Genomic DNA, 13,739 nt, shown 5'->3' with positions numbered 1-13,739 from the left:
AAATTCTGAGTTCACATCTCTGCTGTTCCACTTACTGACTGTGTGGTCTTAGGGAAGTGATTGTCCCTGAGCTTCAGTTTTTTTCCATCTCTTTAATACAGTGGGAGTGGGAGAAGATAATAATATATTTTTAAAACATAATCATGCAAACAAAATAAAACTATAAGTCTGTTAAAAATTTAACATAATATTGAAATACTGGTTGATATTTTGTATTAAATGGAACTAGTAGAATGGTTAATGTTTATAACTACTTAGGTTAAGCTCACCTTCAAAAATTCATTTACGTTGAATACTTTGAGAGCATGTATAGTATACATTAATGTGATAGTAAAGTTTTCAAACTAAAAATATATTGCTCTCTGACTTTAACTATACAAGTATACTACAAATAGATGTTTAAGCTTAATTTGTTCTAATTCCATTTTGTTTATGAAGATAATAACCAGAGTTTTATAATTTTTTTACAATCGGTACTGAAAACCACTTAATATTTGCTTAACTTGTCTTGGTTTTTATACCCCATACCCCATGAGTTTTCATAATGTTAGCACACTCATAATAGATATTATTGGTATTTAAATAAGTGTCACGGTGGAACTTTAATCACATTAATATTTTAAAATATTCTGTTACTCTGATTGCAATATAAAAGCATTTTTTTTTTTTTTTACTTATTTAGACTTTCCTTTGTATTCTAGCGTATTCTATTCAGGGCCAAAGTGTTATGATGATAAGTCCATCAAGTGAGTCTCACCAGCAGGTTGTGGCAGTGGGTCAACCTCTAGCAGTCCAGCCTCAAGGGACAGTAATGGTAATACACTTGTTTTTGTTGGTTACCAATTAATTATTAAGGAAACATGTTTTACCCCTTTTTGCATTTGCCAAAATGTATTACTGTAGTTATTACTTTCTTTTACCTGGAGAGTATTTTTAGGAGAAACTGGTTAACTATTCAGTCACATTGTAATGAACATGACAACTTTAAGTCAGATTAATTTGTGTTTTGTAAAACTATTCAAACCTGTTTTCTTAATATTTCTTTGTTTTACTTTTAAAAAGTCTTTGAATGTATTAATGCTGCTTTATAAACTTATACTTTTTAAGAATGCTTAACAGATCTTGCAGATATATCCTTTTTCAATATAGCTAACTTCCAAAAATATCCAGTGTATGAGGACTCTGCTTAACTTGGCACACTGTCATGGAGCTGTTCTTGGAACATCATGGCAACTTGTCTTGGCAACTCTTCAGGTATGTTCAAGTACTTGGGTCAGAGGTTAGCATATTATTACTTATAATTGCTAACAGTTAAACTAAGCACTATCTATTGGTGCTTCACGCAGACCTATGACAGAGTAAGCATGTAAAATGAGAAGTTACAAAGGAATAAATGACATAGCTCATATCATAGAACGTGGTAGAGTGCTTCTCATAATGGCCTAAGTTCTACTGCTTACACTTGGTGTAATTATTTTATAAGAATATTAATTACTGATTTTAATTTTGTTTACTAGTAGTTACTACTGCCTTTAATTCTAGTTATTAGAATTTTTATAGTTTTATAAGTGTATTTGCTTTGTTTTAATTTTTCAGCATCTTGTATGGATTCTGGGATTAAAGCCTAGTAGTGGTGGTGCCTTGAAACCTGGAAGAGCTGTAGAAGGACCTAGTACAGTAAGCTCTAGTCCTTCTTATCTAATTAGTGCTTCCAAAAATGTCATGTTATATTTAATTTAATATGCTTCTCTTAGGTTCTAACAACTGCAGTGATGACAGATTTACCAGTGATTTCCAATATACTTTCAAGATTGTTTGAAAGCTCGCAGTAAGAGTCAATTTTACATTTGATAGAAAAATATTTTACTAGCTATATATTTTAGATCAAAATATCTTATTTCTTCATTTTTATTTTAGGTATCTTGATGATGTATCATTACATCATTTAATAAATGCACTCTGTTCCTTATCTCTAGAAGCAATGGATATGGCCTATGGAAATAATAAGGTCTGATAATCTACCTTTCTATTCTAAATATAGTATTGCATTTACTCATATAAGATGTTATGATCTCAGTGTTTTGCTAGTAGGACCAATACTTAGTTTGTTAACAATAGACTGATTGATAGGTTTTTACCATTTTTGGTTATTATTTGTAGAAGGGGGAGTAAAGAGGACATGATTTGTGTTACTATTTATATGTCTAAATATGTTATATGACTTAAATTGTGCCCATTTTTCTTGTGCAGTGATTTTCTTTTTTCCTTTCTTTTCTTCCTGTACCAGGGATTAAGCCCATCTGAGGCACATCTCTATCCCTTTTTTATTTAGAGATAGGGTCTTTTATTTAGAGATAGAGTTCCTTAGTGCCTCATTAAGTTGCTCAGGCTGGCTTTGAACTCACAGCCCTCCTGCCTTAGCTTCCTGAGTGTCTGGGATTACAGGAGTGTGTTAACTGCATCTGGCTCGAGTAGTGAATATTTCTAAAAATGATTTTTATAAAGAATAATGCATCATAATTTTTATGAATTTATTTCCTAAAATGTCACAGTAATGCTTGTGATTAAAATTTTTGATCAGAATATTACAGTATTTAAATTAAGGAATACATGTCTTTGTTTCTCATGCCTTCATTGGGATCTAAAGGTAGTGACTCTCCTAACTTTGAAATTAAACTTTGTGTTTACTGATTAAATCAAAAGAACAGTACTTTTGAATATTGACATTCAGAAACATTTCTTTATATTCACATTTTCATTTTGTTATACTTGGAAAGCACAGGAAAATTTGGGCTTATTTATATCTTAGTAATATTTTAAGTAAACTGCTTTCAGGCTGGGGATATATCTCAGTGGTAGAATGCTTGCCTGGTATGTGTGAGGTTCTGGGTTTGACCCTCAGAACCACACAAAAATAAAGTCCTTTCTATATTTTGAAATTAATGAGTATAGTTTCACCATTTACAAATAATATGAAGAAAACCCAGTAATTTATTTAACATATCTATATGTATGGTCCAAAAATATGTTGTCTCCTTAATCCTTAAATCTGTGTACTATGGCTTATTATCTTGGCTCATGTGACTTACTCTCTAAGAAGAAATTCTCATTAAAGCATAGGTTTATTTATTATAGCATATAACTAGATAATTACATAAACATTTAGGTGTTTGGAAACATGTATTAAAATTTGCTCCAAAAATTCAGGCAAGGATACAAGTATAGTAAACTAATCAATTTATTGATATGTGAATAATCCTCCACCTTTGAGATTCTTAACACAAAACTATAATATTTTGAAGAGTGCCATAAAGAAAAACATGCAAACTTATAATTTCTTGAGAATTTATGTGTTCATGTAACAAACACTCTGCTGGAAGATATAAAAGAAATGACATTCTGCTGGAAGATATAAAAGAAATAGGTTTCTACTTTTAAATAAGATCTAAACTGCTTCACTCCAGTTAAATCACAGTTAATTTGGTATGAGAGTCTAAGCAAATAGTATAGATATTGCTGGGCTTTGTGGCACATGCCTGCAATCCCAGTAGTTTGATAGGCTCAGGCAGGAGGATCACAGGTTTAAGACCAGGCTCATGCAAGAGGATCACAGGTTCAAGACCAGCCTCAGCAATTTCACAAGGCTCTGAGCAACTTAGCGAGACCCTGTCTCAAAAATAAAAAAGGGCTGGGGATATGGTTCAATGGTTCAATGCTCCTGGGTTTAATCTCTGGTAATCCCTACCCCCATCACCCTTCTGTCCCCCCCCCAAAATATATAGTATAGATATTATTTGATAAAACTTATTTTAGGAATTCTTAATTCTTTATTACATGAGATACTTTTATATATCTATTAAAATGAGTTAAGTTAGCCAAAATAAACTAGTGTGATTGGAACTAGATAGTAAAGGAATGGTAGGATTTAGATTTAAAAAGGCAAGCCAGGTGTGGTATCGCACACCTGTAATCCCATTGTTTTGGGAGGCTGAAGCAGGAGGATCTCAAGTTCAAGGCCAGCCTGAGCAATTTAGCAAGGACCTAGCAACTCAATGAGACCCTGTCTCTAAATAAAATACAACAAAAGGGCTCAGTGGTTAAGTGCCCCTGAGTTCAATCCCCAGTACCCCACCCCACCAAAAAAAAAAAACAGATTATAAAAGGCAAATTCATGGAAATCAAAAGATAAAAACTTTACAAGAAATCATAATTAATGAGAGAAAAACAGGAGCTTTGGTGTTTAATAATTGTTGTTAACCTTGAAGAATACAATTTCAAGAGGGGCAGATGTGACTTTTAAGGAAGACTTAGAGGGAACAAATGTTGAAAACATGAATATACTGAGTAGTACTGAGATAATTTCTTATAAGAGTGGATTCACATCTCTCCATTTTAGGATTCAGTTTTATAAAGTGAAATGACAAATATGAAATGAAAATGAAAGCTTTATAAAAATATTCAAGTAATCTGCAAGGCCCTGGGTTCAATTCCCTAGCACAAAATAAGGGGGGGAAATTGAATAATATTGTATTATAAATATATTAAATACAGACTTTATAAAAACATTTCTAGATGGAGGTTATTAAAAGTTTATTAGTTGTAACTTCTATAAAAAGTATTATAAGTGTGATAAATATGCAGATATTAAAATAAGTTAATTTTCTACATTGTTAAGAAAATAGATTTAACAATGTCATCTGTTCTGAGTGAGTTAAATGTAGGGAATTCTATTGTAGAGATTACTTTAAAGTGACCAACATCTTGGTTTTGGTCTTCATTTCGGGAATTTGCACTAATGTGTTATGGATGTAATTTATTGTAAGGTTTGTAAATTCTTTCTTAGAAGGTGAAGCTGATAAGTATGAAGCAAAGCATATTACCCAGCTCAGTGTAACAATAGAAGTATTAAAGCAGCTATTTTTCATTGAGTGTTTTCTGTACGCTCACCACTGACTTAATTAATTTAATCACTTAAAACAACTTTATGAGCTTCCGTGTTAGCCTTCTCTTCTTACAAATGAAAACATGAAAATAGAGAGCATAAGTAACTTGCCTGAGATCATTTATTTAGTAAACAGTAGAGTTTGGATTTGAACCTATCTATTTCTCAACCCAAAGCTTTACTCTTGCTAATGACTCTTAACTTTGGGTGTTTTCAAAGTCACCTATGGCATTTTTAAAAAGTAAAAATGCCAACTACATTCTAGGGTTCTTGAATAAACTTCTTTAGATATGAATCTTAGGCATCTTTGTGTTCTTTTAAATGCTATATAGGATTCCTGTGTATATTCTGGCTAAAATAAGGAGAAAGGGGAAGAAGTAATACTAGACATTATTTGAGAGAGATTTCTTATGTGTCATGTACTTTGTGATATGAGGTAGTTTCTATACTATTATTATCTCCATGTTAATGATTAAAAAGTTCAGTAGAGATAGCAATTTACCTAAGGTTACATAGCTGTTAAGTGGCAGAATCAAGATGAAATCCCAGACAGTTAAAACTTCATAGATGTCAGTCACAACCACAATACCATATTTTCTCTAGAATCATTAATTTTTCTGCCATCAAAATTTGTAGACACCTCCACATTAGCACAGGGAGGAAGGGTCTTAAAACCTTAATGTACTTAATTCACTGATTTCTACTAAGAAAGATACTATTAAGCATTTCCGTATTGGATATTGTCAGTACTATAAAAGTGTTAGAAATATATAATAAAAAAGTCTTTAAATTTGTAGATGTTTGAATGAAGTACTCTTATTGTTAGCCATTCTCTAGGTTAAGTGTAACTTTTGGACTTTTACCCTTTCCCTGTAAAAGCGTTTTCAATCAAATGATCTAATTAGGATCTATTCTGAGTAGTAGAATATCTTGACAGAAAGGGTTGTTTTGTGACAATAGGTTTTGTTATATTTATTAAGTAACTTTATATATGCTGATTAATGATACTCATGCTCTTTAGAGTATTCTGTTTTTATTTACAGTTCATGTACCCAGAATTCTTCTTATAATATTAAAATGCAATATGTTTTCTCCCTAGGAACCATCTCTGTTTGCTGTTGCCAAATTGTTAGAAACTGGTCTAGTTAACATGCACCGAATAGAAATTTTATGGAGACCTCTCACTGGTCATTTACTTGAGGTAAACTCTTTCTTACATATTATATTTTATTTTTTTATTAATAAAGACATCCACATTGAGCCAGTAGTTCCAGATAACCAAAGTATTAACTTTCCTTGCCCCTTTCCTGTGCATCTACATCCGTATATTTTATCAAAGACTAATGTTGTGTAGTGATTGGTTTGGTGAGGGAGTAGATTGCTTTTATTGGCTGAAAATGGATGAAATTTTTAAATTGATAAATATCAGAGAAATCAGCTGTCAGCTTATTATACAGTCTCATGGTCCATCAGGCTAGTTGGGGCTGAGAGTTAGTAGTAAACACTGTTCATTTACAGATTTTTGCTACAATTATGAGATAACCTATTAGGGGAAAATCTATTTGGTATTTTTAACCATAGATAATGCCAGGGGATTTTATCGAATTTATATTATCTTGCATTCAGTTTGAGGGTACTCTTAATGATTAGTTGCTGCTTAATAGCCAGCTTCTTGTGTTAGTACATGTGTCTATATACAATTCAGGTTTGTGTTATCTAGGTCATTTGATATTATTTTAGAAACCTGAGAAAGTTATTATTAGAAAAACTGACATACAGAAGGTTTTCTCTTTATTGTATAAGAATTATTTTTAAGAATAAGTAAAGGATATGAGCTGATTTCTTCATGTTTGGATCATCTCATCAAATGGGAACAGATAAAATTTTTAAAATGTATCACAGTCTTTGATTGTAAACTTAATTAAGAACTTAGCATTGAGATTAGAGATGTAGTTCAGTATTAGAGTACTTGCAGGGACCTGGGTATAATCTCCAGCACTGAAAAGAAAAAAAGAAAGAAAACTTTAGTATTTCAGCTTGCCACTTTTATTTGCTCTGATGATGTGTCCTTTACTATTATGAAATCCTTTCTTTTCTGTGACTTGTTTTAGTTTCAGCTTTTTTCTTTTGTCTTCTCTTTGTTGCTTCCTCTTGCCCTCATTCAGAAGGTAAGCTTACTGACATTTTTGATGTAAGTTTTCTTCCAATACTTACTTGATGTAATTTTTAAAAAGTGAAAAGAAAATGTAATATTTTAATTTTTCTTTGCTCAATTGATGTGTGATTCATAGTTATGTACACAAATTAAATATTTGATTTTTCAACATATGTACCTTCAGGTCTGCCAGCATCCAAACTCTCGAATGAGAGAATGGGGAGCAGAAGCTTTAACTTCACTTATTAAAGCAGGATTAACATTTAACCATGAGCCTCCACTTTCACAGAACCAGGTAAAAAAGAATGCTTAATATGAAATTATTCTTTTCTATATGTAGTTTTTCTTAGTTTTTCAAGTAGATAATATTCTAATTGAGAGTTTTTAGAAATGTTTTATATTTAGACTATTGATTTCTTATTAAAGGTAAGAGATTCTTGGTCTTCATGAAAAATTTTAAACACTTCATGAATGACACTGAATTAACTTAATAAATTACATAGATTGGTCTTCTAGTTTACAAGTTTTACTCTTCATGAAGTGCTAAGGCTTCATTTTAGAGCTTTGACCTTTTTGGTCCTTACATCTCTGACTTTTTTCTTTTGCTATACTACATGGAGAGAAAACAAATGGCAGAAGAAATATGCACAATAAAATAGATTTTCATTTTTAAAATTTTAAGTTATTTTTTACTTTTAGAGTATATTTAAAATATTCATCATTTTGATACTCTTTATCATTCACATGTATCTTACACAGTTGTTTCAGTCAGCTTTTTTGCTGCTGTGACTAAAGGCCTGATCAGCACAATTGTAGAGGAGGAAAGGTTTATTCAGGGGCTCATAGTTTCAGAGGTCTCCATACATAGACAGCAGGCTCCATTTCTTAGGGCTTGAGGTGAAGCTGAACATCATGGCAGAGTGTGTGGTAAAGGGGAGCAGTTCACATGGTGATCAGGAAACAGAGAAAGAGGTCTCCTATTGTCATATACAAATATATACCTCAAAGCCACATCCCCAATGAACCACTTCCTCCAGCAACATTCCACCTGCCTCTAGTTTCCACCCAGTTAATCCCATCAGGGATTAATTAACTGATTAAGTTGACGTACAACCCAATCACTCCTCCTTCAAACCTTCTTGCGTTGTCTCACACATGAGCTTTTGGGGGATACCACGTCTGAACCATAGCAAAGTTTTTAAAAGTCCACCAAAGTTTTACTGCTTCAGGACTGAGTAGGAATGAGGCATTTAATAAATATTCTCATTGCCCCCACATCTTATTGTATTCCAGTTCTACAAATTTACTCAACATGTAATTATTCAGCGTAGCTCTTGGAACACAATAGTCAACAAGACAGAAAAGATACATATTCTTTTACATCTTACATGTTAGTGATTTTATATATTTTTCTACAATTTGAATTTTTTAAAAAAAATAGTTGTGTAACTGCTCCAGTATTTTCAATGTTCACCTTAATACTTGATGTATAGTTAGAGCTTAATAAATTATTTGTTCAGTCAGTAACCAAATAAAGAACTCTTAAAGAAAAGAAAAATGAAAAAAAAAATGGAGCAAATGCTTTCAGATACTGAACAGGATAGAGTCAAGTGCTCTTGTTTACTCTGCAACATATTTCATGGTTTTATGTCATCTTTGTTAGAATTCGCCATACTTATTCATTTTCTAAACATTTTATTCCTTTTATTCCATCACACTTAGGAATTTTAAATTTGAATACATGTAGTAGTATAATAATAAAGAATATTAAAGGTGATTTTAGTAATTGGTGATTGTTTTCTACTCTTCAAATACTACTAGAGATATATGGTCTTTAATGAAATTGATTTCTATATGGTTCTATATTTATTATCTTTCAAAGTAAGATACCTACCCTTTTATCTTGAAATATAACATCTTAAAGACTTGGCTTTTTTTCCTCATTAAAAATATAAATGACAAATCTCTAATGAATACTGTTAGAGAAGTCATGTTCAATGTTTATTTTAGTAGAAAAAAATTCTGCTTACCTTGGTAGTCTTGAGTAATGGTGAATTTAACAAGCAGTGAAAGCAACAAGCTGGGTGCTGTGGTGCATGTCTATATAGATCCAACACTCAGGAGGCTAAGGTGGAAGTATCAGTTGATCCCAGAAGTTCAAGACCAGCCTGGGCAACAAGTCAGATGTTGTCTTAAAAGAAAAGAAAAAATAAATAAAGATAAGAAAAAGGGAACAACAAAGAATTTATTTATTAATTGAGAGTTTTTAGAAATGTTTTATATTTAGACTATTGATTTCTTATTAAAGGTAAGAGATTCTTGGTCTTCATGAAAAATTTTAAACACTTCATGAATGACACTGAATTAAGTTAATAAATTACATAGATTGGTCTCTCTTTTTAAATTTCTCTTCCTAATTAGTTTCTTGTCTGCTTTTCAGAGACTGCAATTGCTTTTATTGAATCCATTAAAGGAGATGTCCAATATTAACCATCCAGATATACGACTAAAGCAATTAGAATGTGTATTGCAGATTCTGCAGAGTCAGGGAGACAGTCTAGGACCTGGTTGGCCATTGGTTCTTGGAGTCATGGGAGCAATCAGAAATGATCAAGGGTAAGTTTTTGAAATTAATATCCCCAAAATAATACAAGTAGAAGGAGAATCCATCCTAAAAATCATGCAATATAGTAATTTTTTATGCATGTCCTTTCTGTATAAATCCAAGGCCCATAATAGTTTTTCTTAAACTACCCCCAAGTGGCTATCGGGAATTTTTAGGTATTATTACCATTGTTTTAAAAGGATGGGAGTATTGCTGTTTGACCTTTATATTAGAATACAAGGTTTTTATTTACAATAAGATAAACAAACCAATTTAAAAATTTTTATAATACACCCCAAAATTAGACTTTTTATAAGATTTGGATTTGTTAAAACAAATATTTGATAAGATACAAAATAATCTTTAGGAGTGTGACTTCACTGTGTGTATGAGGAAATCTAAGAAATTGCTTTAAAATAACTTGCATTTATTTATTAAACACTTATTCTGTGTATTTCAGATATTGTGCTTACTAGTTATTCTGAGTATACAGATAAATAGCTCCTGCTTTAAAATAGAATCCAAGGAAGTAAGTAATTTGTTATGCCATGAAATTATTAAGGCTCTAGGTGGAAGGGGGACAGAGCAAAAAATATAAAAAGATGCAGATGTCATAGATACCACCATGACAGCAAGAGGTTAAGGTGGGAAACAAGAAAGTCTACAAATGCTCTCTAAGAATAAGAGGAGATGGATTTGAGTTATTTAACCAATTAACTCTAGGTATATGGAGGCATGAAAATCAGGCATGATTCTCAGATTTCTGACTTAGGCAATTAGTTTAGTGGATGATGGTATTGTTAACTACATAGGGAATACATAAAGAAGAGCAAATTTGAAGTCGGTGTGTGATCTTATTTAATTTAGGATTTAATTTAGGGTAGAACTCCAGTGGAGAGATTTAGCAGACACTGGATAGATATATTTGTATATAATTCTGCAATAGGACTCATAGTATCTTACTTTATAATAAGTATAGGAGTTTTAGCTGATTGAGATACTTGAAAATATTAAGAAAAACTAAATGTTCTTAAATGTTCATAGTAGTAAATTTTTTTTTTAAAATATTTATTTTTTTGGTTAGACACGATATCTTTATTTTGTTAAAATTTATTTTTATGTGATGTTGAGGATCGAACCCAGGGCCTTGCACACGCTAGGCGAGTGCTCTACCACTGAACCATAACCCCAGCCCAGTAAATTTTTTTAAATGCTATAAAATATTGAGGTAATTAGGCATAATGGTGCACATTTGTAACCCCAGCAACTAGGAAGACTAAAGCAGAGGGTAATAGGTTCCAGACCAGCCTGTACAACTAAGTGAGACCCTATCAAAATAAAAAATACAAAGGGCTGGGGATGCAGTTCAGTGTTAGTGTGCTTCTGGGCTTAATCCCAAGTACTACACCCCCCTCCCCCCAAATAAAAGAGGCGAAGGGAGATGAGCTTAGATCAAGTTGAAGTTATTTTTCTCAGTGTATATAATAGGACATTATAAAAATTAAATGAATTAATATGTGTAAAATGTTTAAAAAGTACATGACATACTAATAAAAGGTAGTTATTATAACCATCCTTTTCATTATTTACCATCAGAATTTTTCTTCAAAACCAAATTCTTTTTATTTTTTTCATTTGAAATTCAAAATTCACTCTTCTTACAGTTTACATTCATAGAATGTTATATTCCTTTGAAGATTTAAAGAAGATAATTGTATATTTATAAAAGAATGAAGAACACATTTTTATTTATTGAGTAAATTTTTATTGAGCAAATTATGGTTATTAACATGTGCACGGCATTGTGTAAGATATTGGGGATACAATGGAGAGAAAAGTAGCTATGCCAATTTACCATTCTTATTCATTGTCCAAATTTTCTTTTGGTTACTTAATGTAAAATACAAATAGAAATGATACATTGCTAATACTCATTTTCATATCCTTTTTCTTAATCTGCTAATTTTATTTCTTACTACCTCTGAGGTTCTTTATTATTAGTTGTATATTTTAAAGTAAGTATATCATTTTTACACTTATAAATATTGAAGTACTATATGATCTATATTAGGGAGGGTTTTCTTGGTAAAATTGTAAAATAAAATTTTGCTTGTTCAAATTATTGTAAGGTAAATGCTTTTACACATTTCTTTTAAATGCATCAATATACATTTCTTTTGTGTTTTCAGAGAATCCTTGATACGAACCGCATTCCAGTGTCTTCAATTAGTTGTGACAGATTTTCTACCAACAATGCCTTGTACTTGCTTACAGATAGTTGTAGATGTTGCAGGTAGCTTTGGACTTCATAACCAAGAACTAAATATTAGTTTAACTTCAATAGGTTTATTGGTAAGTATCATCGCCTTTCTTACGATAGTATAACTTAGAAATTACTGTTATACAATTGGAAGTGAATGCCAAACAAATATGGTTTTGGCTCTAAGAAAATTATTTGAATGACTTGAATATCAAATATATCTTCCATGAAGAATTAAATAACATAAGAAATAATTCATAATAGCAGAATATTTGGAGAACTTTTGATATGTTGAAGATTGACTTTTATAAGGTTTGTTGTGAGATAATGTAGTAAACAAATTATATATACATAAGGAAAACCATTAGTTAATTTTAATGTGAAAGTTTACTGAATTTAAATATACTTTAATAACATTTTCTTGGACTATTCATTTGTAAATAAAGCTTCAATAGAATTCTGTACCATTTACATAGTCCTGTAGTCTATCAGAAATACTCTAGGAGACAAAAAAATCATAGGAGAAGACCCTAGGCTCTGGGGGATATATATAAAATATGAATTATGTTTGACTCTTATTCTTGAGTTACAGACCTCTGAGCCTCATTTTACACATTTTGAAAAAAGAAATAATAAAATCTAAGTTAGGATATTGTCAACATTATATGAAGTCAACATGAAAGGAGCTATATATTTAAGACAATTGTTTATAGAGTTTTAAAAATACATATTATAATGCAGACGGTTTATAAAGTTGAACTTAAATTTCCCTCACAAGCCAGGCAAGGTGGCACATGCCTGTAATCCCAGTGGCTCAAGAGGCTAAGACAGGAGGATAGTGAGTTCAAAGCCCTCAGCAGCTTAGTGAAGCCCTGTCTCAAAATTAAAAATAAAAAACAGGTTGGGGATGTGGCTCAGTGTCTGGGCATTTCTGAGTTCAGTCCCTGGTACCTCAAATAAATAGATAAATAAATAATTCCCTCACAAGCTAGATAAGTTAGTATTTTACTCTTAAAAATATAATTATGTGGGGCTGGGATTATGGCTCAGCGGTAGAATGTTTGCCTAGCATGTGTGGAGTGCTGGGTTCCATCCTCAGCACCACATAAAAATAAATAAAATAAAATAAAAGTATTGTGTCCAATTACAACTAAAAAATATTAAAAATATAATTATGTAAAAAAAAATAAGCATGTTATATATAAAATTGCTTCCCACAAGTGGTTGGTTAGTTCATTGTTAATTAAATTACTGCAGGTGTCACATCTTTTATTTTACATTTATGTTTGCAGTATTGGATCCCCTACATTTTTATCATTGGCATAAATTATCATTAATTCTCTTACTGTATTTTGGTTGAGAATAAAGTTATAGACATGCTTGAAGATAGTAATTGTTCTTTTTTTGTATGTAAAATTATAAATAAAAACTGGGCATATGGTGTCATATACTTATAATCCCAACTACTTGGGAGGCTGAAGAAGGATTGCAAGTTTGAAGCCAGCCTCTACAATTTAGGGAGACCTGTCCCAACATAAAAAGGTTTAGGGATGTAGTTCATTGGTAGAGTACCACTGGGTACAATTCCCAGTACTGCAAGTAAAGGAAGAGAGAGAGGAAGGAAGGAAGGAAGGAAAGGAAGACTATACAGTTATTGTGTAATGATATTAAGAAATTGTTAGTAATTTAACTATGATAGTAATGGTATTATTAGTTATGTTTTAGCAATTGTTTTATCAAGGTGTATATTAATACATTGAAGTACCTTATATTCTCC

The 13,739-nt window shown here is 31.4% G+C and overlaps 1 protein-coding gene and 1 long non-coding RNA gene across 7 annotated transcripts in view; one reads left to right on the top strand and one right to left on the bottom strand.

Annotated features, from left to right (window-relative positions):
• Positions 1-13,739, top strand: part of Mon2 (MON2 regulator of endosome-to-Golgi trafficking) — a 116,536-nt gene that overhangs the window by 50,467 nt on the left and 52,330 nt on the right. For all 6 annotated transcript variants that reach the window (XM_078053219.1, XM_078053218.1, XM_078053217.1 and 3 more), the window contains 9 exons: positions 702-814; positions 1,150-1,254; positions 1,597-1,677; positions 1,755-1,828; positions 1,918-2,008; positions 6,042-6,143; positions 7,282-7,392; positions 9,538-9,713; positions 11,892-12,054. In XM_078053219.1, the coding sequence (XP_077909345.1) occupies positions 702-814; positions 1,150-1,254; positions 1,597-1,677; positions 1,755-1,828; positions 1,918-2,008; positions 6,042-6,143; positions 7,282-7,392; positions 9,538-9,713; positions 11,892-12,054 (1,016 nt within the window). The remainder of the gene's footprint in view (positions 1-701; positions 815-1,149; positions 1,255-1,596; positions 1,678-1,754; positions 1,829-1,917; positions 2,009-6,041; positions 6,144-7,281; positions 7,393-9,537; positions 9,714-11,891; positions 12,055-13,739) is intronic.
• On the bottom strand, positions 6,717-9,284 carry LOC144378633 (uncharacterized). Its single transcript, XR_013440542.1, has 2 exons — positions 9,128-9,284; positions 6,717-6,940 (listed from the first exon to the last, which is right to left on the bottom strand). It is a non-coding gene; the product is annotated as an uncharacterized LOC144378633 (long non-coding RNA).

The sequence above is a fragment of the Ictidomys tridecemlineatus genome, chromosome 6, assembly GCF_052094955.1.
Source record: "Ictidomys tridecemlineatus isolate mIctTri1 chromosome 6, mIctTri1.hap1, whole genome shotgun sequence".
Classification (NCBI taxonomy): Eukaryota; Metazoa; Chordata; class Mammalia; order Rodentia; family Sciuridae; genus Ictidomys; species Ictidomys tridecemlineatus.
Note: the sequence above shows the minus strand (reverse complement) of the source record. Positions and strands in the feature narration are given on the sequence as shown.